Source organism: Carassius carassius, chromosome 23 (assembly GCF_963082965.1).
Source record: "Carassius carassius chromosome 23, fCarCar2.1, whole genome shotgun sequence".
Classification (NCBI taxonomy): Eukaryota; Metazoa; Chordata; class Actinopteri; order Cypriniformes; family Cyprinidae; genus Carassius; species Carassius carassius.
In genome coordinates this window covers 20703762-20729985 of record NC_081777.1, presented here as the reverse complement: position 1 = coordinate 20729985, position 26224 = coordinate 20703762, and the positions used below count along the sequence as shown (strand labels likewise).

Sequence of the window (26224 nt, the reverse complement as noted above, 5' to 3'; positions counted from 1 at the left end):
GTCCCTTCTCGGTTTACGTAAAAACAGATTTGCATAGCATGTGGATAGAATGTGAAAGTTTAAGCTGAAATTTCTAAATTAAAAATAATTTTTTGTTTTATTTTATTATAATTTATATTTTATTTTATTCCATCTTATGTTGTACAAACATGGCAAGAAATGTGGGATAAAGATGGGAAAGGGAGACATCTATACCAAATTCAATAGAGTATTAAAGCAAAGAGGGTAGGAAATACAAGACACAAAGAGAGATGATGGAAAACAATCTTAAAGAAATAGGTGAAACTTACTTAAATCAACCCTAAGTAGGCTATGACGAAAAGAGCTCAGTTTAGAGAACTCTTAGGTTCTTTAAGGGATACCAGGCTTTATTATAGGATATGATGGATGTTTATTCATTATTTTGTTTATAATATTTTTGATCCTATTCCCCCTATTTCCTCATTTCATCGCAGATTGTTAACATACTGATTGATCCACACTCCGGAACAGATGGTGGCGGTAATGCATTTATAAGCTGGATGCCAACTGCCGTTAAAAAAGATACAGGAAATTATATAAGAATACTGATTTTTTTTCTTATTTATTATTATTTAGTATTACATACATATATGATTATATGCTACATATATGCATCGATGTTCCACACTCCAGTTCAGATGGTGGCGGTAATGCTTTTATAAACTAGTCTGCCAACCGCCAATAAACACCAGAAGAAGAAGAAGAAAAAGAAAACGAATGGAGGTAGATAGAGCTTTTAAAGATTTGATGATGCGAGCAAGCTAACGTGCTGGGCTTCTAGTAAAGCAGTTTCACGTTTGCTCAGAGCTAGCTGGTTAGCCACTGTGTTTCCTTTAGGCTCGTTGTAATCGGAGTCCTTGATTTAGCTGCTAACCGCGCATCACACAGAGAAATAAAAATGAATTATTCGGATTACGACTCGGACGGCTATTCCTCAAATGAAGATGAAGACTATGTCCCTTCTGGTAAGATATTTTAATATGATGTTAGCATGGTTGTATATGAGAAAGAACAAAGATGAAGCTAAGCTAACGTTACTCTGTCTGTGCTCTGCATATGTACAGTTATAGAGCTCCGTTTTAACATTACACTTTATTTAATTCATAATATGCGATATGCAAAAACAATTAAGCAAAGAGTTTCATAGATAACGCTTATTTTGGCTTCATACTATCAGAATGGTCTTCAACATATAATTTGCATCTATAATTATTAAGTGTTGTGTAAAATGTGTATATGGTTTATTTATTCTACAGTATATATTTATTCAGAATTCATTTGAATATTATAGGTGTTTCATGTACCCCTTTCTAAAATAAGTTAATTTTGCTGTGAAAGTGATAAAGATGCAAACGATTACTGATATTATTCAGCAAGACCCCTGCTGGTCTTTCATGGTCTTGTATGTCTTGCAAATTAACACCATATCTTTCATGATTTTTATATGTGAAGGATCATAAATTTACAGTATAAAATGTATTAAGACTCTTTATAGTGGGTGGAAGAACTGGTACTGAGAGGAAAAACTATAGGACTAGAAGTGAGGACATTCTGCCTTTAATTGTCTACTTTTCCTTATTTAAAATGAGAAAAATTCAGTCTAATAGAGGACTGAAAGTCAAAATAATTATGCAAAGCTAAACCGAAAGATTTAACTGCTTATACGAATTAAAAAAATATATATATATATATATAAAGTTTATTTTTAAGTTACTGAAAGTGACAACATGCATTTTTAATATTATTTTGTTTTTTTCTCTTCAACCAACAGTGCACAAATAACTCTTAGGGAAAAAAAAGAAGCAGAAATGCATCGTAATTTGATTTGCCAACTGCTGTTTTTTTTTCTTTTTTTTTCTTGGTGTTATAAATATCATCTATTCACATTGGTTGAATTTTTTTTTAATGGATCAGATGATAATCTGAGCGAGGATGACATGAATGAATGTGTAAAAGAGGACGCGCTGGAAGGGGAGGATGATGATGCGCAGCAGTCAGAGCGTGTGAAGAAGAAAACTAATGCAGACATCCCTATGAGGTATCGTATTACAAACTTATATTTTAAATCCAAGCAAAACTGATTGTAAGGGGAAATTTTCTCACTTTTTCCATGTTTACAAAGGAAAAGGAAAAAAGGAGGCCTTAAACTAGAAGATGATGTTGAGGGTTGTTCGGCAGACCAACAGAAAGGTGAAGATGGGTCAAAAGAAAATAATTTTGTAACAGAGTTAAAAGAGGGCAATGAAGAGAAACAGAAGAAGAAAGCAGATGATCTTTGGGCTAGTTTTTTGAGTGATGTCGGCTCTCGACCCAAAGAGGCAGCTGCAAGTACAGGCTCTCAGCAGGTAAACATCAACTCAAGAAAATGATCAAAGTGAAGTAAGATTTATCATTTATTATTCTTAATTTTCATGTACTGACATCAGATTTCTGTCTTGGCCCCATTTGGGCTTATGCAAAAAAAAAATAGTGTGTGGTTTGTGTTTTTGGTTCAGTGTTTTTGTAGTCATAATACTACAGTCAGAATGCATTACCTATTTTTTTTTTTAATTTAAATTAATAAAATTAAATTTCTTTTTCATTTTATGTATTTTGTGCTTGTATTTTATCTAATTGTCTCTTAGATAAATGTGCATGTTTTTTTGTTTGTATCTCTTATAGTCCACATCTACTACAACTGGCATTGATAAGCCAAGTAAACCCCCTACAGTGTCTCAGCAGCAGGAGGACAAACCTAAAGAATCCTCCAAAATCACAATTACCAAGGTGTTTGATTTCGCAGGAGAAGAAGTTCGGTAAGTGGAACAGATTTTTGTAACTGTAAGTCCTGTATATGGCCACCAGATGGCAGTATACGTTCATTAATTAGAAGTAGAGCTGAACGTTCTCTAAACAATTATTCAGAAATGTGTTCTTTTTAAAACGGTGGCTTGTGCAAATAGGCTGTATATATATAAACAAACAAATGTGCATGTTATTAATTAATAAAAAAAGTATGTATAATATTTGGGTCATTTCAGTGAATGATGTCATTTAATAGTTGCAGTCGTCATCTTAGCATACTGTTGCTGCTTTTTAATAATTATTTCCAGTGCATTGTATTTATGAGCCAGTAAAATATTCAAATCCTGCCAAGCACAAAGCACTGACAAGCTTTGAAGTCATTTGATTGAATACATTTTTATACAATACATTTTAATATGAATCTCAATACATTGACCAATATTGAATATTTGGACATTTTTGATACTTAAAAATTTATGAACTTCACTGCATAAATGACAAAAATAAATAAATAGTGACTTCTGCATAACACATGAAGCAAGGTGTAGGTTCACAAATGTTTGGCAACGCTGAATTTCCATCAGTAGTTAGTCCAGTGTCTGGCACATCCTTCAGAAATCATTCTAATATCCGAATATGGTGCTTACGAAACATTTGTTATTATCGATGTTAAAAACAGTTGTGGATCTGATTTACCGGTATATTGGAAAGTTCAAAAATACAGCCTTTGATTAAAATATAGAAATCTTTTATATGTATTTTGTATTTGTTCTTGCTCAAACATTTAAACAAAAAGAAACTAATACTAACTAATACTATTCTCTCTTTCTCATATATATATGTGTGTGTGTGTATATTAATATTTTATATATATATATATATATATATATATATATATAAAGATGCTGTCAAACGATTAATCTCATACAAAATAAGTTTTTGTTTGCATTATGTGTGTGTTCTATGTATATTTATGTATATAAATACACAAACTTGGAGTATATATTTTGAAACTATTTACATGTCTTTATTCATATAATTTATATTATAAATATATTAATATATAAACAACATATATTTTATATATTAGATCTCTCTCTATCTCTTTCTCTATGTATAGATTTTAATGTGTAGAATAAGTGTTTTGATCATATCTTTTGTTGTGGTCCACAGGGTCACCAAAGAGGTGGACGCAGACTCACGAGAGGCCAAGAGTTTTCTGAAGGAGGAGAAAGTGCTGAAGGAGAAAGAAGAGTCCTCTGAGCCCCAGCCGTCCGTGCCGCTCTCTACTGCATCCAGGTACCATCTCGCACTACACCCTTTAGTCCTGCGTTTTGTTCTGATCCTTCTCAGTACATGCGAAATTACAGTTTACAACCATTGTGTCAGTTAATTAATGAAACAAAGTGGTTTTTAATGGTTCTGTTTTGTGTTTCAGTGACACAGAAGTGAATATCTCATTAGCGCTTAGACTATAATTAATTCTTTGTTATTGATGTTGTTATATTACAGTAATTAGATGTGATCTCCTTCAGTGGGGTTGGTGCTGGTAAATGGATGGAGACGTCTGTGTGTGTTTGCCGTGAGGGAATGCCAGAAGTGTCATTGATCGCTGACAGCTATGATAGCGAGTCTTTGATCCTCTATAATTCCGTATCTGCCTGTAGGGAAAACCAGCGATGACACACAAATGTTTCAGCCCCAGTGTGCACAGATGTGTGTATACGGGTTGAATTTCCTTTACAGAACCAATCAGAAATGGCCCTCGTAGTCCAGACAGGACATCTGTGGAGTTTGTGTATGTTTAAGAGTCAATCATTGTTGTGATCTTCCTCTGGTCTTCACCACTCCTTACACAGGGTTTTTTTGGACAGACGCTCTCATCTGTCCTCTGAGACCCAGAATGTTTGCTAAACAGGAAGTCATGTTTTTCCCTGCACAGGATATACAGTATGGGGCGTTGGCTTGTGGAGCAGGAAAGCAGCTTGAACCCTACCTCTCTCATTCCTTTATCATCCAAACAAACGGCTGTCACTTAATGTTCACTCTACAAATATTCTATATTCACTCGGCCTCTGTCTGTATCTGGCTTTGATTTTGATGGCTTCTAAGTGCTTGCATATCATTTCTCAGTCAATGTGACTTTAAATCATGCCTCTTCAAATTCCAATGGCTGTCTCGCTCCAGCACAGCAGGGATCCCGCTCAAACTAGGCACTGAAGGAGCCTAAACACAAAGGGTACCTGTCTCCAGTATTGACTTGCTTGCCTTCTCTTCCTTTAAACCTATTTTTGTGTGATTTGAGGTTAGAGGGCTTGAGTCAGCACTGTGGCGCTCTCTCTCACACACAGGCACAGCGGCTCTCTGTTTCTCTACTGAACAGTGTCATACTGCACCTCAATGCAGAACTGCTGACGATGGTTATATACACGCTTCTTCCTTCCGTGGCATTTTTGTACCCTTTCCTTACACACAGGTCTTACTTTGTAACTGGTTGCTAGAATTATGGAAAATGGTAACCCTTTACAGTAAAGATTAACATTATTTAAAATTTTACATATCAAAGTAATGATGAATTTTTTTTTTTTTTACATTTATTTTTCTAGGTTACCTAGAAAAACATGATAAATATTATTCTATGTTTATTTGTTTGCTTATAATACGTTAATGTTAAATTGTGCATATTAAGTGGTAAAAATATGTTAGTAGTATACACTATCGTTTAAAAGTTTAGGGTTAGATATTTAGTTTTTTATTAGAAATTAATACTTTTAGCAAGGACTAAATAAAATCGATCAAATGGCAAAGGAGATGCTTTTATATTTTTACAAAATAAATATCTCAAACTTATATATACACACACACACACAGAGAGAGCGCGGCACATCTGTGTTCAACTTTAATGATGATAAGAGTTTTTTTTTTTTTTTTTTTTTTTTTTTTACAGAATAATTTGTAAAGGATAATTTGACTGAAAATTCAGCTTTGTCATAGGAGTAAATTACATTTTAAATGTAAAATAATTCCTTACATTCCTTACAAATGTTGTAAAATAGTTATTTAACGTTAACAATATTTCACCACGTTACTGTTTTTAATATATTTTTGATCAAATAAATGCAGCATCAGTGAAATTTCTTTAAAAAAATATTAACCAGCCAAACCTTTGAACAATAGCGTGTTCAGAATAATTTATTTTTGTTAAAGTATCGTTCATTGGTACCGTATTTTCAGGACTATAAGTCGCACTTTTTTTTCATAGTTTGGCTGGTCCTGCGACTTATAGTCAGGTGCGACTTATTTATCAAAATTAATTTGACATGAACCGAGAGAAATGAACCAATAGAAAACATTACCGTCTCCAGCCGCCAGAGGGCGCTCTATGCTGCTCAGTGCTCCTTTAGTCTACCACTGAGCAGCATATACCGCCCTCTCGCGGCTGTAGGCGGTAATGTTTTCTCTTGGTTCTTGGTTCTAAATAAATGCGACTTATGTTTTTTTCCTCATCATGACGTATTTTTGGACTGATGCGACTTCTACTCAGGTGCGACTTATAGTCCGAAAAATACAGTAGTTCATTCATGATATCTAATGCACTACTTTCTGAACTACTGTCAGTTAAATTATATTTTCAGTTATCGTAATGTTACCCCCCAAAAAAAGAACTAACTGAAACTGACAACTATTTTGATTTAATTATGTTGATACTTATTGATACTAACTGATTATACTGATTCTTGTTTGTTCAATTTGATAAATGCCAAATCTAATGCTCAATATTGATTAATTGAATAAGTCAAGTTTAATGCTCAGGATTTTATTAAAAACTATTTTTTTCTATACAATGAGCTTTATTGATAAAACATACGATAAGTAATTTGTGTAAATAATTTGTAAAGCTGTTCTTGCGTTCATTGAAATATGATGGAATTATAAACAAGTCGTTCCACTTCTGTTTCCTGAATAAGGCCCAGTGGTTCCCCCCCAAAAATTGACAATGTTACGATATAAGCATGCAGAGCAAGTCATTTTGTCAGCCATTCAAATTATTGAAATGATGTTAAACAGCTTTTCAGTTTCTTTCTCCCGCCACACACACAGACTCACCTTGATCCTCCCATCTGTTGATTCTTCCCAGCAGCCCGCTGGTGTGTGAACATGGATCAAAATGAACACATTATCCAAGTGCCAAAAAAAATGCAAGTAAAAATGGGATTTGGCAAGTAAATAGAATGCATTTCTTCACCAGTTGGCTGGTAACCTTATTAGGAACTAATGTGAAACAATGGTAGATTTGAACTGAATTGAACTGTACAATGTTAGTCTAACCTTTTTTCCTCCGTGAAATAGGTACCGTTATAGTTTATTTAGAATACCTTTTTTTTTTTCTTGCAGCAACAGTAAAATGAAAAAAGCTGTATAGTTTCAGGAGAAACAGTAAGAAATGTTTAAGACCTGTACATGTGCTTTGGCAATTGAAGTGGCAAAATTTCATTCTGGATACACTGCGAGTTTGCATGAACGTGTGAATGATAACTTTTAGGACATGCCAGGTGTGAGCACCATTTGTGTGGACACCACAGACTGATGTAACCTCACTGCTATAGGTTCAAGTGTGGAGCAGCATGGTGTAAATCAGTGTCGTCTAAGTGCTATCGATCACAGAGCCAGCCAGATTTACTGATGCTTGCTCTGAGCCCCAGTGATGGCTTGATTGATTGTCTAGTGTCTCTGTGGTCTTATCACAGAACTTGACTGACGTTGAGGTTGAGCTCCATGTTAGCACCCAGAAGCAAACAAATAAATCCGTACTTTAAGGACAATGGTGGCTTCATCAAAGCTTACGTATTCACATACACATATAAGTGCTGGTTGCACAGCACACACTCACACAGAGTCAGAGCGAGGATATGACCTCTGTCTTCCTGTTTCTGTTCCGCTTGGCTTCTCATCAGCTTGCTGTATGTGAGTGTGAGTAACACAACATACAGCGGTTCTGGGAAACCTTTGTGAACGTCTACTTAAACTAATGATTTCCACTTGCGCCAGTCACAGCTCTGCTTTTCTAATTATAGAGCCTCATCTCTAGGACCCTAAAAATAGGGCCTTGCTCTCCATTATTACAGAACAGTCACAGACCATGCTCTTCGTCGGGTCAAGCAGTTCATCTACTGTGAGAGAGACTGTACACTCTGTGTAAATGTGGATGAACAGTTTTTGTCATATTTTGTTACAAATATATAAGGTTGCCACAATCAAAGCAAGAAGCCCTGTAGCCGAAGCGGTAATATTAGTAGTTTTCCCCTTGTGTGTTGTCGTTTGGTTAGTGCTTTCTAGTTCTCAATTTTCTCTAAAAATGCTTAGGGCAGTATTCTAAGGGTTAGTGAATAATTGCTTCCATTCCAATGAGTAAAACTCAGCTGTTCTGTAGTAGTCCATACAGCAAGAAGTTTATGCTATTTTATCCCTGCCTTAATAGTTCTCCTAGTTTTAAGTCACATACAGTAAACATCAACGTGTCATGTCTTGAGCAGTTTTTAGAAACCTTGTTAAGCATCTTTTTCAAAGTCATAGTATTATTGGCTGATACTTTCTATATGGGACTCGAACTGGTATATGGTAGCTTTTCTATTTCTAGTCTCGAGTTACTTCACAGTAGTGGACGACCGATATATCGCCAAGGCCGATATTTGGCATTTTTCAAATATCGGCCGATTAGTTTTTCTGCATGGCCGATGTGTTCAAACTTTTATTTTGACTGCGCGCCGGACTTTTATTTTGACGGCGCTGAGAAAAGCAGCACCTGAGCGCACACAGCTGAGCTCACATTCTCCCTCGTTTACTGTCGTTAACTGTTCTGTCTAATAAGGATAGTAGTCTGTTTAATAAGATAGAACGGTTAAACAAAGGAATTAATGTATACAAAAAGTATTATAATGATTGCTTTTATATTATTAATATTAGAAAGGCAACAATAATACTTTCTCGTCAGAATTAAGCAAATACGCATTTATCATTTAAACAATTCTTTGAATGGCCAATAAACATTTAATTTCACAAACCTTGCAAACTTAGTCAAATCCAGCTGTGAGATCTTGTGAAGTGTACATTTTTATCCAGCATGATCCTGGTTTCTCTGCGTGATGGCCGGTTCGTGTAAATTGAATGCTTTTAACTTTGAACTCGTGATTTGAAATTATACTGTGCTTTATGCATTTCCCCACTGTCATATTCGTGTCATTTTCACTTTGTGCTGTATGTAAAATGAGGGTTACCCTGGCTTTATTTGAAAAATATGATTCCCCGATGCACACAATCTTCCCTGAATACTGAGTGCCCTGTTGGATTTTCATCTAAAGTATAAGTATGTATATTTTAAAAAAATGATTTCAAATTTCTTAAGTATTAATTAAAATAAAAAAAATATATCGACTGTCTCCCCCCTGCCCCCCTAAAATTTAGACAAAAAATGGTACATACAGTATAAGATTTTTTTTTTATACATTTCTATTATTATTATAATTTTTGCTCTGTGACCCTATAAATAATATTTTTTATGTATTGAATATTATTTATTATTATTCATGTATTTTTTTATTGTAATATTTTTTTCTTAATTTTTCATTTCATTACTTAAATAGTGGATATAAATTAACTTAATACAAGGTAAATGTTTTCTGATAATAATTAACTTTCATTTGCAATTTGGGTTGGGTATGGAGAACCGATTCTTTTTTTAGAACTGGTTCCAAAAGACATGCATTTCAATTTCACTTACAAATATATATCGTTCTCAAAAGAATATCATCATATTTGGGGTACTGAACCCTGCTTTTACCAACTGAACTGATGATTCTCTCAGTGTGAAGTTCAAACTAACAATCTTTCTGTTACCAGCTCAGATCTTTAACCACTTCACCACTTCACCCACTTATAATGAGGTCAAAGGGAACAGAGGGAAGCTTGTTCTGGGTCTAAATGGGGAAGGCCGCTTCAGGATTTCATTAGCATACCTGAAATGACCCGTTCCCAGTCTCCTCCCAGCTGGACGCCATGTCAGCTGGTCCTCACGCTATAATGAATGCATGTTAACTGAAGTGAAGGTTCAATATCACGCCCCCTCACCACCGGACACATCAGAGCAGCGCTGCCATGTGCTCCAACTCCCAGCTAATGCTTTTGACAAAACCAGGCCACTCATCACTCCCCTGGCATCTAAAAATGTGCCGTGGCCTGGAAGAGATCAGGCCACACAGTTTCCTGTATGTCAGTGTGCTCCTGCCGAAACAGATGCAGATCTCCCAAGTGGCTGCGTGTTAAACAAGAGCTCTCAGAAAGACATCATCTCAGGAGGTTGTAAATATGTGGCAACAAACTGCGGTTGCATCTGACAGAGCTTCAGCTAATGTATATTTAAATCTTTTTAATATTTGCTTCAACACTTCTAAAAATAAATGTTCTTTATTGGCATCAATGGTTCTGCCTATGGAAGAACCTTTAACACCCATGGAACCTTTCCGTTCCACAAACTGGTTCTTCTGTGACATTGCTGTGAAAACCACCTTTTAATAGTGAAGTGTTTAAAAAGTTGCAATGACCTACAATCAAGCTTTAGCTCTGAATGTAGAATCACACATGAAATATTAAGAGTGTTTACTTCAATATCCAAAGCAGCGCTCAACATTTTTTGGGGGGAAATCACCACAGACACTGCTGTTTAGACACTTTACCTCCCTCCTGTTTCTCTGCGGTTTCTGAGAGCTCCATCAGCCTCCATTCAGTCTGTCAATGAGACACAACTAGAGCACTTCAGTCCTCGTCAAGCCTCATCTTCAAACACCAGGATGTAAGATGGATCCTGCTTGTGCCAGGAAGTGTTTCTATCCTCACTGACATGCAGCTGCGGAGCTTCAATAGTCTAAACATTGAGCGGAAAGTTGGGTAATGCTCTTCTCTTCAATATTGTGCGAACAGATGGGCAATGTCAGTCTGGGGTCCTCAAGACCCCCTTCCACATTTCACTGCCCCTGCCAGTTTCCCTTGAAATACAAAGAGAAAACCCTTTCAGGAAGGAAATAGGCCTCGTTAGAGACAAAATGGCTGGAAGTGATTACAGTAACTTGCTCTTAACAGATATGCAGATGTAATAAGACCAAAATTAGCTAAGGAAAGCTTTATGGATTTGTGCAACTACCAAACTAGCCTCTTCGTAAAGTATGGTAATATGTGAGTGGAATGAGGATTGGAGCAGCACTTAAGTGAGAGAAGAAATGCAGAGCAAGGATCAGGCGGTGGCTCTGAAGATGGGAAATGAACTGACAGCTTGGAACTGGGACACTTGTAAGGTGAACAAAGTCTGACAGCCTTGTGTTCACGGGGCAGAGACAGAGGAGTGACGGATACACGCACATACAGTGCTCTCAATGCTGATTTAATCAGAGCTCATTCTATTATTATTGCTGTTTATACAGATCAATAACTCCTATTCGCTAAGAAAATTTGAAATCATTATTATCTGCAAGCTGTAGCAAATGACGTAATGGACTTGTGGAACTTTGGAAGTCGCCAGTAGATGTAAGATTTCAGTCATTGTTTACAATGTTTGTTTTGGATAACGCCATTGTACTAACTTTCTTTTTGTTTATTACCTTTTTATGTGAAGAAACGAAACCATCGTACCATACCATCTCATCATTGGAGCACTGTTGAGTTCACTTTAAAAGCGTCATGGAAATTACAATTTGGTCACTACAACAATATCTTCATACATATCACGTAAGGAAAAAGTGGGCTTTTTGGCCGGTTTTCTTAACCGCTTGGAAACAACCTAGAACACCCTAGCAACCAAGTTTTAGCAAGCAAATACCAATGTCCTGGCAACTGCCAAGAGCACCTGCTAGCATCATGGAAGCAGGTTTGGCATGATTCTTGCATTTGTTTATCATCTGTTTTTTTCAAAATATAATAGTCGTCCTGTTACATGCTGGGTTGTGTGAGAGAGCAATGTGATCATTGAATCTTGGAGCACTGCAAAGACTTATAATTATCCATTAGGACGGTGTAAAATGAATCTGAAATCTGAAGTTGCCCATTTTGTTTGTGTCTTGAGTATACATTTCCTGCATTCCAGTCTTTCGGAGTCTGCTCCACATCTTGTTACACACTTGCACATATACACCTATATGCTCATACCTAAAGAATATAAATGCCCAAGGCTAGTGTTGTGGGCACACATAAAAGACACGCACTCTCAGAGAAGCTCCAAAGGACAAACCACACATATGTTTCACAGACAGTTTCCCCAGCAACTACTGAAAACATGAAAACAAAATCTGTCTGTGTGTATTTGAGAGGGAAGGCTTTATCTCTTCACATCTCCTTACATATTTCTCCTGCAGAGCTCAGTTGAATTCACAGTTGGACTCAACACTTTGTCCATCTGTGCTGAAAATATCTGCACTGGTAATTTAGGGGAGAGAGGAACTGCTTTTCATGGGTTCACACTTGAAATAGTTCACCCTGGATTAACATAATTTCATACCGTATTTGTAAACCTGGGTTTGAATATTGAGAATTTTTTTTTTTATTGTCTCATGCACAATTATACATAGTAAAACATGCAGTGACATGCTCTTCCAACTCTTTGAAAAATGCCATAAAAATAGAATCAGTAAAACACGAGGTCACTATTGAACTTAAAATGTGACTTTGATTTACTTGATTTTAATATTTCAAGATCTGTCAACCCAGAGTCAAGATTTATCTCCTTCCCTGTGATTTTCTGCATCACAACATTGATATGCACTTAAAGACGTCATTAACAACAAGTTCAGTTTGGTTCTGTACACAATGCATATAATTTCTACAAATGCGATTGACACGACCTACATTTTTCAGTTGAAATTCGATCAGCACGGTTGTAGAATGTGCTTATCAATAAAAAAAATTACTTGAATTACATAACTGTGTGTGTATAGAACAGGATTAAGCCGTAAAAGGTGAATTGACAACCAGATTTTGAGACCGTGTGAACATGGCCTTCGAGTATTTTTAGAAATGTGTTTTAAGTGAACATTTAGACATGACACAAATCACAGTTTAGGGGCTAAGTGGGGCTGTAGGTGTCACTAAGTCCAGGTGGCTGATCACAGGGGCCCGGGGCGTAAAAGGTCTTTGAACTCTAGGTCTTAGCACTGCAGGTGTGTTTATGTGAATGACTGTATGTTCATTAGTTGTCTATGAGCAGGTGTGCTGCTCATTGTTCACAGAACGTAAATCTGTCGTTCATCATGTTTAGAGGCGGAGCAGAGATGCTCAGAACCTCATGTTTCAACATAAACAGCTCTTTGAAGATTAAAAAGAGAGAAAAATAGGACCCTAAAAATCAGAGGGCGTTGTCAGGGAAAATATAATATTTAGAAACTCCAGTATCTTTGCCAATGCATCATTAATCTGTGACTGTCCTTCACAGGACGTGAGGCAAATGACAGTTTGGAATTTGCATGGTCCACACATGGTTTGTTTTACAAATAGTTTTTAGGTGCCTCTAGATTGTGTTTTTCATCCAAATGTTATGTTGCAGTATGCTACAGTAAAGGACAGATTTAAATTTCTGTCTTTTGCCTCTTGGCAATGCATTGAATCTAAGATTATCACACTTCTTAAGCCTAATTATTTAATGTGTGATTATTAAATTGGTTATGTTTCCTCATGTTAATGAATAAAGGGTTGGTTTGTGTAAAACTGCATAAAAAAAAAAAATAATTAAATCAGCTTTAGGGTAATGTCCATTAGACACAGATTAGTGTTTTTATTTATTAATTTTTTTAAGCATTATACAGACACTAAGTGCAGTGTCTTTAGGGTAACTAACAATTTCTCAACCATAAATACCTCAATTACTGTAATACATAATATACAAAGCTATCATAGTTTTCACAAACAAATTCAGGTCTGTGGATTGTGGGTAATATTTGGGCCACTGCTCACAGCAGGCGAATTGAAGTCTTGACAGGAATTGTCTAGAAATTTGTAGTTGAGTGTGGTGAATTTATTACAATTGGTGCTTTGATGTTGTACCAGCTATGCTTTGAAAGGGAATTAGAAACACAACTTCTTTGAGACTGGTTTAGTTTTCCTTTAGCAGTTCAAACCACCCTGACTGGACCCGGAAACCCTGTCTCTAAATTCATAAGTCTCTAAATTCATAATTGCAGCAGCACTGCCGCTGGGAATATTAAAGCGAATATGAGTAAGAAACAAGCGTTAACAATAACATTACTATTCATCCTCACTAACTGGCTTGTTGGGTGCCAGACAATTAGTCTACTAGGTTTTGATGATTAGCATGGCCCATGACGGCACCATCTGGCTGCAAAAGCCATTTAAAAAATGACAATGTATTTCATACAATAAATATATCTTATAGCTAGTCTTATAGTGGACTTGTGCGCACTGGGTTTATAGTTGTTTCCCAGGTCCACGCCTGTACATTCTTGTTAATAGCTGGTCTACAACTAGGTCAGTGTCTGCGCCTCAGGTAGTAAAATACCATTAGATCAGTCTGAGCAAGCAGGCTACTGAGATAATGGAGATGAAGCGTTCAGGGTTAGCTGGCGTCCGTCTCCCATGATGCCCTGTTGTGCCTTCTCTTATGATGTCACAAAGGTTGTAATTACTCACTGTGGAGATGGAAAGACTTGTCAACCAACTGCGGGTCGATGCTGAGTTTATGAGTCGCTCTGTGAACTTACAATGACATAAACTGATATGATGAGGTGGGGGGATCTACTTCCTGTCTTGAAAGGAGTCAGAATAGGATGTTCCAGCCTTTTCCTCTCCCTACACAGAGTGACGGGACTTGCTGACTCTGTGTGTGCTTTTAAATGAGATGATAAAAAGACATCAGTCATGGGAGAACTCTTACTGCAAATAACTGAATTCACAGACTTTTTTACACTGTACATCCTGTTTCCCTTTAGGTTTTAATTTGTTTAATTGACTTTTAGGTGCCTGCATTGGCTTATAACCCAGTATGCTTTATTTTATTTGCATGTGATGTAACTCATACATACATCTCTCTCAGTTTAAGCATTGTGGGTAATGAGACCGTATACAGTCACCTTGGCTCTGCCTTTAGCATTCTGTCCCAGTGTTGTGTACTGTGGACTGGCTTCCAGCCCAACGTTCCCCGCTCACATCGACACTGCTGCATGGCACACAGGATTGACTATCAGTTGAGCCCTGATTGTATATTGATTCCCTGTCAGGATGGGTTTAAGCAGTGCTCCGGATTCTTTCTGTGTGTATGTATTGGTTCTGTTGACTAAGCTGTTAAACTGCAGGTAACACTTTCACAATAATCCTCGACTCACTTTTGTTGTTATATGTCTCGCTCCACTAGTTTCGCGTATGGCAGCTTTCATTGGCCTAGGCCCACCCATGAGGACGTTTGACCGACATGTCAAATAACCAGTTAAAGTTCGTTTCGTTCATCGTCACGTTTCGAGCCGTGGAAATGTTGTCACAATAACAGTCCAGTGTGTGTAAAACTCTCAGACTTAATTTAAAGATTCTATGCCGCGAACTTTAAATATTTCACGTACTTTTGAAAATCCAGCATTTAGATGATCCTGATAGGCGCTTGTCATCACAGTTGTAAACTTTCTTCTTTCGTGAGGGGATTTAGCGCCATAGTATCTATGCTTCCAGGTGGAACCTTAAAGAACGTGACGCACACGTCTCCCAGAAATCCTGTAGAATTCAACCAATCCGATGACAACTTCAACACTCCTGAAGTGTTTCCACTTTTGTGTCCCATATGAATCAGACGTTTCGCCAGCGGTCCGTGGGCATGACGTTTGAGGCTGAGACTATCGCTTCACAAACCAGATTGAGTCAATTCAGTTCAGGTTTTTTTTTGTTTTTTTTTTGTGTGTGAGTCTGTATAGCACTTTACAATAAGGTTCAGTTTGTTAAAAAAGGAAGCGTTCACCCCAAAATAAAAATTCAGTCATTAATTACTCACCCTCATGTCATCCTCTTCAGAACACAAATTAAGATATTTTTGATGAATTCTGGGAGCTTTCTGACCCTGCATATAGAGACATGCAACTACCACATTCAAGGCCCAGAAAGGTAGTAAAGACATTATTAAAATAGTCCATGTGACATCAGTGTTTCAGTTTTATGAAGATACAAGAATACTTTTTGTGTGCAGAGAAAACTTCTCTTTTAGAACTTTTAACCAGTAAGATTCCACTGTGCATAGGCATACTGCTTGGTGACAGTTTTTAAATGAATTATTCTTCAATTCTCATTTTTAAATGGAAAGGCCAATGAGCTGCTGTGCTGTCTGTGAATAATTTTATATAGGCTAACTGAATTGTTCATTAAAATCTTAGATTTTAATAGTTATGCAGCAGTAAGGTGAGCTTTCCTCATATGAAATGTGTTTGTGGATGCAGCTTTAACGGAGGGAATATAATTATAGTATTGATTTCACCATTATTGATTTTTATTTTTTTGTGCTGGCTTTTTTGCACCCCAACATTATTTTTTTTTTCTGTGTTGTCTGGCCAGACTTTGACTGTCATGGGAACAGCACTGCAGTGAAACAGCTGGCACAAAGATTCATGTAATAATGGGCTTCATCTGACATGTTTCAGTTTGCAGGTGTGCATTTATACATGCATGCAGTTATAAATCATCCAGCTAACAATCCAATAATTTATATATAAATAATATATATATATATATCTGAAATTAACAGCAGTAACTGTACAGTAAGTAGCCTACATTCAATACAAACAGATGGTACAGACATCAGCATTTAGCTTTGGTTTTTGAATTGGGTTGAAACTACAAAGAACTGGCTTTAAATTAAAAGATTAACTGTAACCATGTGAAATTAAAGGCAATAACTGCATAGTTCTACAGTCCAAACAACACAATCAACACGTATTCAATAAGATGTTTTTTAATCAGCATTCAGTATTTTAGTTTTTAAATTTGGTTTTACATTTAAAAAAAGGTCTTTACCAGTGAGACTAAATAAAAGTATGCTATATAAATAAATTATTCCAAAATGTTAAAATCAAATAATGTTGGTGTGAATGAAACAAAGATGCAAAGTGTTTCATTCATCCAATTAAAAAAAAAATTTAGGGTAATGATTCACATCTATATTTTTTAACTTGAGCCAATGAAAAAAAAATAACTTATTGTCTCAAGTTAAAAAATATAGATGTGAATCATTACCCTAAAATTTTTTAATTGGATGAATGAAACACTTTTTTTCAGTGTGCTACAGCAGGTGATTTTTAAATCAAATTAAGTCTATGTAATTTTAAGGTAAAATAAAAATAATCATCCTATACAGAACTGTCGTTTACTTCTGGCTTTTCAAACGTGTATGAAAGTTCTAATTAAAAAAAAAAAAAAATCAGTTTTGTCACAGTTTAGTCCATTTCGTTTCTCATCCAACACGTGAGAAGTTGATCTGAACATCTCTTCACGGTCTACTCGTGTTTAGGATGCGGACCGGTACAGTATATGCTCGTGCAGCTTTAGTGCGCACAGAAAAGGGACTCTTATTTGTGCGCCAGTACGCCAACGGCTGATCGCTTCCTGCTATCTGTGCCTCAGACATGAAGCTCTACATTTCCAGTGCTGAACGGCTGCCCGTGTCCTACGCACCGATTTCGAAATACTTCCACACAAATGACATAGCAAACGATTACAATGAAGTCTGTGCACGCGGGCGCACTTCCGGAAAAATCGGCCTAAAAAAGACCAAAAACCGGCCGATTGCCGATCGCGTATTTTAAGCAAAAACCGTCCGGTTCCAATTTATGGCCGGTCAACCGGTGAATCCCTACCAGATATTGTAAGAAAATATCCAAAGAATGTGGAACAAATTCATAATAAAGAAAGTGTAATTGTGTACTCACAGATGTTAAAACATTCTTCTTTTGTTCCCGTTTTTTCATTTTGGATTTCTCACCTCCCTGTTTTCCTCCTTGAATAATGTTGACAGTTTCTGCACAGATGGCAGATGCATTTTGTCAGACCTTTAGACATTAGTCATGTCTGTTTGTGGGTCGCCACATTCCTCTGTGTGAACGTGCACGCCGTGTGTTGAACACACAAGTCCTGCTAAATCGACTCGATCACAGTGAGGAAACTGCAACTTGCAGTTCATTAAGAAATTAATGAAGTCTTTTTACCCTGCAGTCAAGTAATACAAGTTCATAGCATTAATTTTACTTCAGCTTGAAGCAAGACAAAGCATTAACAACAAATTTATATGAGGAATTTTAAGTAGGAGGTGCAATTGTTCTTTGTGTTTTTAAACCGATATTGCAATACCTTCCTACCCAGACCTTTTTGTTTATTAATATTTTATATAAATTTCATATTCTGAAAATAATTGTATAATCTTCCACGTACACACAATTTTCCTTCTCGTTCCTCATGGCAGACTTTCTCCTATGAGTCGCTGACTCGTGAAATCGTCTGTCCTTGGACACCCCAGTACTCTCTAATGCACCCCAAGGTCCCCCTGCAGACCCCCAGCCCACTCACTCCCACTGGCACCCACATATAAGAGGGAGGGTTGGTCTGGACTCTTCAGCTCTTTCATTCCACAGATCGTTTAACATTTCATTACTGCAGCCAAGCACAACCTTAGTGTCAAGATGACTTTGGTAATGTTCAAAACACATCTTTGTTCAGGCAGCTTGTTGCGAGAAACATACCAGAATAAGATTGCCTCTCCTTCCACTTCGGATCATCATTTGATCTTTTTATAAATATAATTATGAAATATGTTTTATCCTGTTCCTTTGTCTGTCTTCCGGCCTTTTGAAACAAAATTATTTTGATGCAGATGATCTATTTCCACTTCATAATCCAACAAAAATGTCACAGGAGCCTGTTTTTAGACCCTCTCAGTTAGAACCGCCAATTTTAATACTTGAAAATCCTGATTGAAAATATATTTTATGATCTTTCTTCCTTCTAGTGCGAAGAGGCCAGCGGGCATGGGGAGCATCCTGAATCGCATCGGGGCCAAAAAGCAGAAGATGAGCACTTTGGAGAAGTCTAAGATGGACTGGGATGCCTTTAAAACAGAAGAGGGCATTTCAGACGAGCTGGCAATCCATAATCGAGGCAAAGAAGGGTATGTTTAAGCCTCATTAGTGACCCAGACAAACACATCATCTCATATTATCTCCCATTAGTGTCTCATACTAGCTTCTGAGGTTTTCATCAGAGCTGAATAAATATCATTAAGTGCTTAAAGCCGCAGTGTGCTGGCAGATTATATTTCGGTGCAATTTTTATAATACATTACAATTCATTAATTATGCACTGATGTTAACTGGATAGTAAAATGAATGTATTTGGGGTAAAACCATATGCTATGCATGCATTTGATTAACATCCTGACCTTTGCAGTTGCGGTTTTGACTAGGGATGAGCATTTGGAGAAAATGTGTTTGCCAGTAGTATGTTTTAATTAAAATGATTTAAGTACCGTCATGATTCACACTCTTCTTCGCAATTGTTGACGGAATGAAAATAACTCTTTGTAAAATTGAGATTATCATTGCCCTGCAGACTGGTCCAGGATCAGTATTCAGTAGATCTGCAGAATGAATGGAGGGGTAGCTAAGACGGTATACTTCATTCAAACCTGCTTATCTTGGCCTTGATGGCCATCTTGAGGAGAAAGAGGTGTAGTATAGGACTTTACTCAAAAGCTGATGATGCAAAGCTGTACCAAAAAAAGCATATGTTATCCAGAGTCGAAGTTTAAAGTAGTGTTTACAGGAAGTGAATGGAATACTGCAGTATTGACTTTTCACTTTTATTACATCAGTTTCATCATTGTTCTCATTTGAGCTGGAATTGAAATAGGGTTTAGCTTAGAGGTATATAAAACCAGAGAAACATTATGGCGTGAAATGTTTAATAGGTATTTATGATTCTGCGCTATTTCCAGGTCACTACTCAGATACTTGTCATAGTCATGAGACGTTCTTTGTCCATTAAAGCTCAAGATGATCTTTGAATCATCTGCAATCATGCTGGAGAACATTCATGTAAGCTTAAGTTCAACTTTTCGCCAAATCGCCTTTGTAGAAAAAATAAAAACAATGTAATGGAAAAAGCTGTTTTAAATGAGAAAACCGTTATGGGTGACTCCTAGTTGACCAATCAGAAGTGTGTGGGACATTCTAGCCATTATTTTGTTTTGCTTCCATTTCATTCAATCATAGTAATAAATGAAAGATGCAATAGTTAAGTCGGATTAGAAATGCGGTTCTCACCGTCCTTATTGCCTAATATTAAGGGTGATGTTACTGAAAGAGGTTTTCAATTTAATAATAGACAATACCCATTTATCGATTCCCTCAACATAACTCATTCATCTCAAATGTATAATTAAAACCTAACAGTCAACAGTGAAAAGTTTTATGCCTGCTGTAATGGAGACTAAGTGCATATAGAGATAAGAGAGTGAACCGTACTCTGAATAGATGGTTTCTTTACATAGCAAGCTAATTTTTGCTTATCCCCAGGGTTGCTACCACAAACCTAAATACATGGTCTTTTCTGGCAAATTACAACATTATGATACAAATTATGATGTTTAAGTGATTTAAAATAAAGTTCATAGATTAAGTATACTTACCCTGTCAGGACTGACTGTAGTGCTAGTAATCTACAGATCAGTTTTTAGACTTCAAAAGGCTTTGGATATTAAACAAGACCATAATTGAGATCTGCACACGCATAGTTTGTGTCTCTCCACTCTAACGTCATGGAGGAGGAAGTCAAATCTTGGTGGAACATTTGTTTCCCATCAAGCTTTTGGTGAATGCACACCGATGGGTTTGTTTCAGGAGGTCTCTTGGGTTTCATGCCACAGCTGTGGCTGTAGCTTATCTCAGTAGAGCATCAAGTTAGTTGTTGTCTCGCTTTGCTCTCTAAACTAGCCCTGTCACCATAGTTACCCATCCTACATTCCTCTGGGGTAATGCAGTACCACATTTGTGTGACACTACCCCACTCCCAAGATGCATCTAGTGTAAAAACAAGCAGGGAGATGTGGGAAGAGAAACGTACATCTTGTTCTGAGGGGACGGTGATATATAATGACATCATTTGTGCATCCAGTTGCCATTCTGTTTTACTCCTTTACCATAAGGGGTGTTCGAAAATATCGATATTTTGTTTGGCGATACTGTATCGATTCTCAAGAACAGAATATCGATCATAAAAAAACGTACAAGATTCGTGGCAGTTGTTTCGTTTTGAGTTTATTTCCTGACTGCTAGATGAAATACTAACATTAGCGCACGCCACTAATGTTAGCATTAATGTAATTCCCTGCTAGTAATGGAGGATGAAAGAATTGTCCCAGTTCATGTTTCAGTGTACAAAGCTGAAGTTTGCCATCATTTGGGCTTTTGTGATAACGTCCACCATGGGACTGTAGCGCTGGTGCTGCCTCGGTTCCACCGTTTACCGCAACCCGTGTGAAGAGACTCACCACGCAGCTGCAGTTTTCTCTCATTTCGGGGGCAATTTGTGCAGTTTGAGCGGTGTTCGCGTCTCGGTTTCAGCGAGTCCACGTGGAACATAAATACAAACTGAAAAACCTGTGAAATCCAAGTGGAAAGGTTCAACATCTGTATTTAATTTATTGTTTTACAGTTGTTTTGTTTTCTTTAGGAATCCTGTTAGCACTTTATTTTACATTGATATCAAGCAGATGTAATTATTTTGTTCAGATCAAAATGTTATGACATTGTATATTACAATTGTAAAGTTAAACTGTGAAACTTTAAAGCAGGTTCTAAAAATATATATGGTCTTTTTATCAAATACATTTTATGTGTATTATAAATTTATCTAAAGGATCCTGCAAGCACTTTCATTTTACCCTTTACTCATACTGAACAAAAATTGGTTCAATAATGTTTAAAGTTACAGGCACTGATTATTGCAAATCCAGATCACACTGTGTTCTGGTTAAGCAATTATTTATTTATTTATTTATTTATTTATTGCTAAGGTTTGCATAAGGAGATGTGTTCTTAATGACAGCTTTCCTTACAATATATACTATTCCTAAAATAAGAAATATCCCAATATATCGCCTTGCTTACAGTATCGCAATGTGTCACAACATATTGTATTGCAAACCCGGTATCATGATACATATCGTATCGCCAGATTCTTGCCAATACACAGCCCTACTTACTAGTTCAGCCAAAACTTAGTTTTATCATCATTTTACTTTTCTTTTGGTGGGGTCCATTGTTGTTTTGGACCCAACTGACTTTCATTATATGAACTAGAACAGAAAACATCCTTTCAAATCTGAAGAATATCATGCAATAAGTGAATAATTTATTGACATTTTTAGGTAAACTTTCCATTTAAATCTCACTGTACACTCAGCAGTGATGCCCTGGCTTTCCTAAAAGAGCCTGATGCTCCTATTTTTTTATATATGGATGAAAATAACTGTTAGTTCTCTATCAGACAGTTGTAGGGAGTGGAACAGTTACTAAATTAAAAACCTGGCCTGGGGTTTAAAAATAAAGCAGACAAAATTATGGTCTGCCACTGTTCCCATATTTCTGTTTCTCTGAGAGGGATGTGGTTTAAGAGGAGGATCGCTGAAGGGTGTGGAGGACGCATAGACCATAGAATAGTATAGTGCACAGGCCCCTAGGCCAAACTATATGTCCACAGGACTGTTTTCAGTGTGAGAATGATGGTTGAAAATCTTATTTTTTTCACAAAATGTAGGACAACAAATGCTCCCAGATCTGTCCGAGCTAACACAGTTGGTAAACCCAAGGCCTCATGTCTCTGGAGTCAAATGGTTGGTTGGGCATCAGAGCTTCCAGAGCATCATGGGATTGAGACACTGGGGAGAGTGACCCTCTGCTGGGATTAAGGGGGAACAGAGCAGACATGTGACAGATTGTGCTCTTCGAAAGCTGCAGGCAGGATGCACAGTTTTCTGTGAATTTAACTAGGTAACAGTTAAAACAGTAAACAGTGTTTACAGAATTTAACTAGGTAAATAAAAAACTTAAATAGCTTAAATGGGTCATATCATTACAAAAAAAAAAAAACTTCCTTCATAGGGATGGGCAATATATCGCATGCGATTGTCACGCGCATTTCGTCACTAAAGCCGGTTCCCTGATTAGTGGTAAATCGCCATCACCTGCTTGGAGCGCCATTTAATAGACAGAACCGTAGAACACTGACAAGCTACGCAATATCACGTACAATCGCATGCGATATATCGCCCATCCCTATTCCTTCATTTAAAAAAAATTTGTATGCTACTGAATTGTATACAGTATTTTTTAGAATGCAAAACTTCCTTCCAACAAAATTACTTGTTCAAAGATGGCTATTCTGTGTTTAGTAACATAATAGGAAACATATTACTGCTCCGCATATGCTCCGGGTAAGTCCCTGATAATTTCACTTTATCCTGAACGGGTTGAGAGTCATAATTTAATATGTAAACCTGCCGCAGTGTAAAAAAAAAAAAAAAAATGCTGGCATTAAAAAAGGGGCAGCACAAGCTATATTGGACCCAACAGCAAACCTTTAGTGAAACCTGTGTAAGCACAGCAAATTGCTTTCTCATTTCATATGCAAAAAGGGCATTTACATAGAACTCTTAAAGGCAGAGCAGGAAAAAATACCAGTGCAATGGTAAAGTTAGAGACAAGGGGAAAATATGCATCAATTTATTACTGTTTAGATGCCAAAAATTGACTATGGATATTATGTACCACTGTGGAAAAATGAAGAATTAATGTGTGAATGAAACCAAAGGATCAACAGCTCTTTTCATGTGTATTGTGATATACAGTTCAGTGCATAATTATCAAAAAAAAATTAATTATCAAAAAATAAAATATGTATTGTGGGGACTTGCATCCATCGATTGTTTTTTTTGGACATTGCACTCAAAATGTGTTGGCAGGTGAAAGTACAGTGTTTGGATTTACTTAAACTGAAATAAAAATAAATTACAGCTATATAGAAATATTAAATTAAACGGATAAAAATTCTAAACAAGCAAAACAAATAAATAAATAAAATGTATGGAATCATCCACAATAATATCAATAGCATTTTAAAATTTGTAAAATTTAATTGTCAACTGTATAAAAATTAAAAAAAAAAATCATATGAGCCACTTAAACCCAATGTGTTGCTCAAATCAGATTGAGTTTGTAAGTGTGTGGGTGTTTGTGTGTGTTTCACAGAGATCCCATTAGGACTTCAAACAAGACACAGGCAATCAGTTTTTGCTCTGTGTTCTTTTCTTCATTGGCCGGGGCGTGATGTGATATCTAATAAAATGTTCAGTCTCCGCTCCATAGTGTCACATGTCTGCGTTGCAACTGCTCTGAGGTTTTCCTAGTGTGAGTAGTGCTCTACACAACAATTCTTTTAGACCTCACATATAAAGCTTTGTGTAATAGATGCCCTTCTCTGCTGATCATCAACCAGCTCCCTGAACCTGAACCCAGACTATTATGAGCAAAACCACAAAACCAGATGATGTCAGCCTGAAAGGGCCATTTTATTTTCTTTGTCCTCAGCATCTGCTCTTACTCTGAGTACCAGCGAGACTTGTAATGACAATAAACAGGGAGGCTGAATACATGCACCTATAACCTCCGACATCTGATAGATACAGGTTCACTAAAGCCCCTATTGTGTTGTCCAAAACAAATTCTGGCCTTTTATGATTTGAGCTTGCCCTTATGCTATATAAAAATCCAACCTGTGTGGCTTTCTTTCCTCCTGTGGATGTTTTTTTTTATTGGACCACATCGACTTTCATTACATGGACAAAAATAGAAACGTTTTTAAAAATATCCTTTGTGTTTTGCAAAAGAACTGAAGTCATGCAGGATTGGAGCAACACGAGGGCAAGTAAATATTTCAAAACCTAACCTAGGTATGTCAGAAAAGGAAACCATCCAAAATCTGAAATTCTGTGGCCCTTTACAATTGCAAACCACTTGTGACAAGTTATAGCATCGTGAAGCCAGCATGCCTATAGAAAAGAAACAAATATGAGTGTGAAAGTACATTACCACCAGGGTGCTGACATTTACCAACACCCCACTGTCCCCACTCACTGCTGTTCTTCATTCAAATGGGAAACGGCAAAAACAGCGTAAAAAGAAGCTTTAGGAATGCATCACTGGAGATGATGTGTGGAACAGTTGCAAAAAGACTATATTCGGTGTATGCAGTCATTGAAATGTTTGTGTCAGTGTCATTCTTGCCACGTGCTTGTTTATATGTGCTTTCCTCCACCATTGTCCTCACTGTCTCCGCTCTCTGTGTCTATAGGTATGTGGAGAGAAAGAACTTCCTAGAGCGAGTGGACCACCGGCAGTTTGAGTTGGAGAAGACTGTGCGTCTGAGCAACATGAAACGGTGACACAAGGAGAGCGCAGATACATTCACTGATCAAAACAGACTGTCCCAAATTCACACACCCTGCACACATACTCAGTTTTCTTTGTCATAAAGGTAGAATACCCCCCCCCCCCCACAAAAATATTAGTCTGCCTTCGCAATCTGAATGTTCAGCTCCGATATTGTCTTTTCTTTCTTCAGTTCTTCCTTTGTTTAATATTGCATGTCCATGTTTATCAGGGCTTCTTTAATATGAAAGAGGAACAGCTCATGGTGTTTTTCTTCTCAAGGACTTCAAGGAATCCCTCAAAAACCTCATTGAGGTACATACTAACCATTCAATAAGAGTGACATTAATGGGAAAGAAAACCTCATTAAGATGCACAGATTAGCATAATTCATATCTTTGCTCTGACAGTGAGGATTTTTTGTAAATGCTATAGTGATGCTGTTTACACAGGCATTCAGGTATTTTCTTGTATTTGATGGTAAAATGAAAGTGCAGTTGTTTTTGTTTTTCCAATGCTTGCTTACTACTGTCTTAAGAATTTCTTTTGTTAAGATCGGTTATATGGTAATTACCCCACTGTCATTTTAATCATGTTTCAATGACAAAAATAAATCATGTCATTGAGTTGGGACGCTTTCTTTTTAAGTGAACTCTGTCTTGCTGTTAATTATTTTGACCTACTAATTATTTGCTCCACATCTTATAGCTTTCCTCTTCCCCATCCCTCTTTGCTCTCTTATGCCCCTCTGTACATTCTATGACTCTGTATAGAATTAACTCCTCTCCTCTCCTCTTTTTTTTTTATTTTTTTTTATCATCTAGGAAAGGGATCAGCAGGGTTTAAGTCATGTATCTTTGAATCACTGAAGTGAGTCATGCATGAATCCTTCCCCTTTTCACGACTATAATAATCTGCGA

The 26224-nt window shown here is 36.8% G+C and overlaps 1 protein-coding gene across 1 annotated transcript; it reads left to right on the top strand.

Moving 5' to 3' along the window:
• Nucleotides 1–904: 904 nt before the first annotated feature.
• On the top strand, nucleotides 905–25411 carry LOC132101457 (craniofacial development protein 1-like). Its single transcript, XM_059506446.1, has 7 exons — nucleotides 905–986; nucleotides 1936–2059; nucleotides 2144–2366; nucleotides 2683–2816; nucleotides 3979–4104; nucleotides 18830–18988; nucleotides 25228–25411. The coding sequence occupies exons 1-7, from the start codon at nucleotides 920–922 to the stop codon at nucleotides 25316–25318; spliced, it is 924 nt and encodes a 307-aa protein (XP_059362429.1). The 5' UTR covers nucleotides 905–919; the 3' UTR covers nucleotides 25319–25411.
• The last annotated feature ends 813 nt before the right edge of the window (nucleotides 25412–26224 follow it).

What these genes read in the sequence shown, in the direction of transcription:
- LOC132101457 (XM_059506446.1), top strand. Translation starts at nt 920, where the DNA reads ATGAATTATTCGGATTACGACTCGGACGGCTATTCCTCAAATGAAGAT. An exon ending in TTCGCAGGAGAAGAAGTTCG is followed by an intron (nt 2,817 to 3,978) that starts GTAAGTGGAACA and finishes TGTGGTCCACAG; the next exon opens with GGTCACCAAAGAGGTGGACG. An exon ending in CATAATCGAGGCAAAGAAGG is followed by an intron (nt 18,989 to 25,227) that starts GTATGTTTAAGC and finishes CTGTGTCTATAG; the next exon opens with GTATGTGGAGAGAAAGAACT.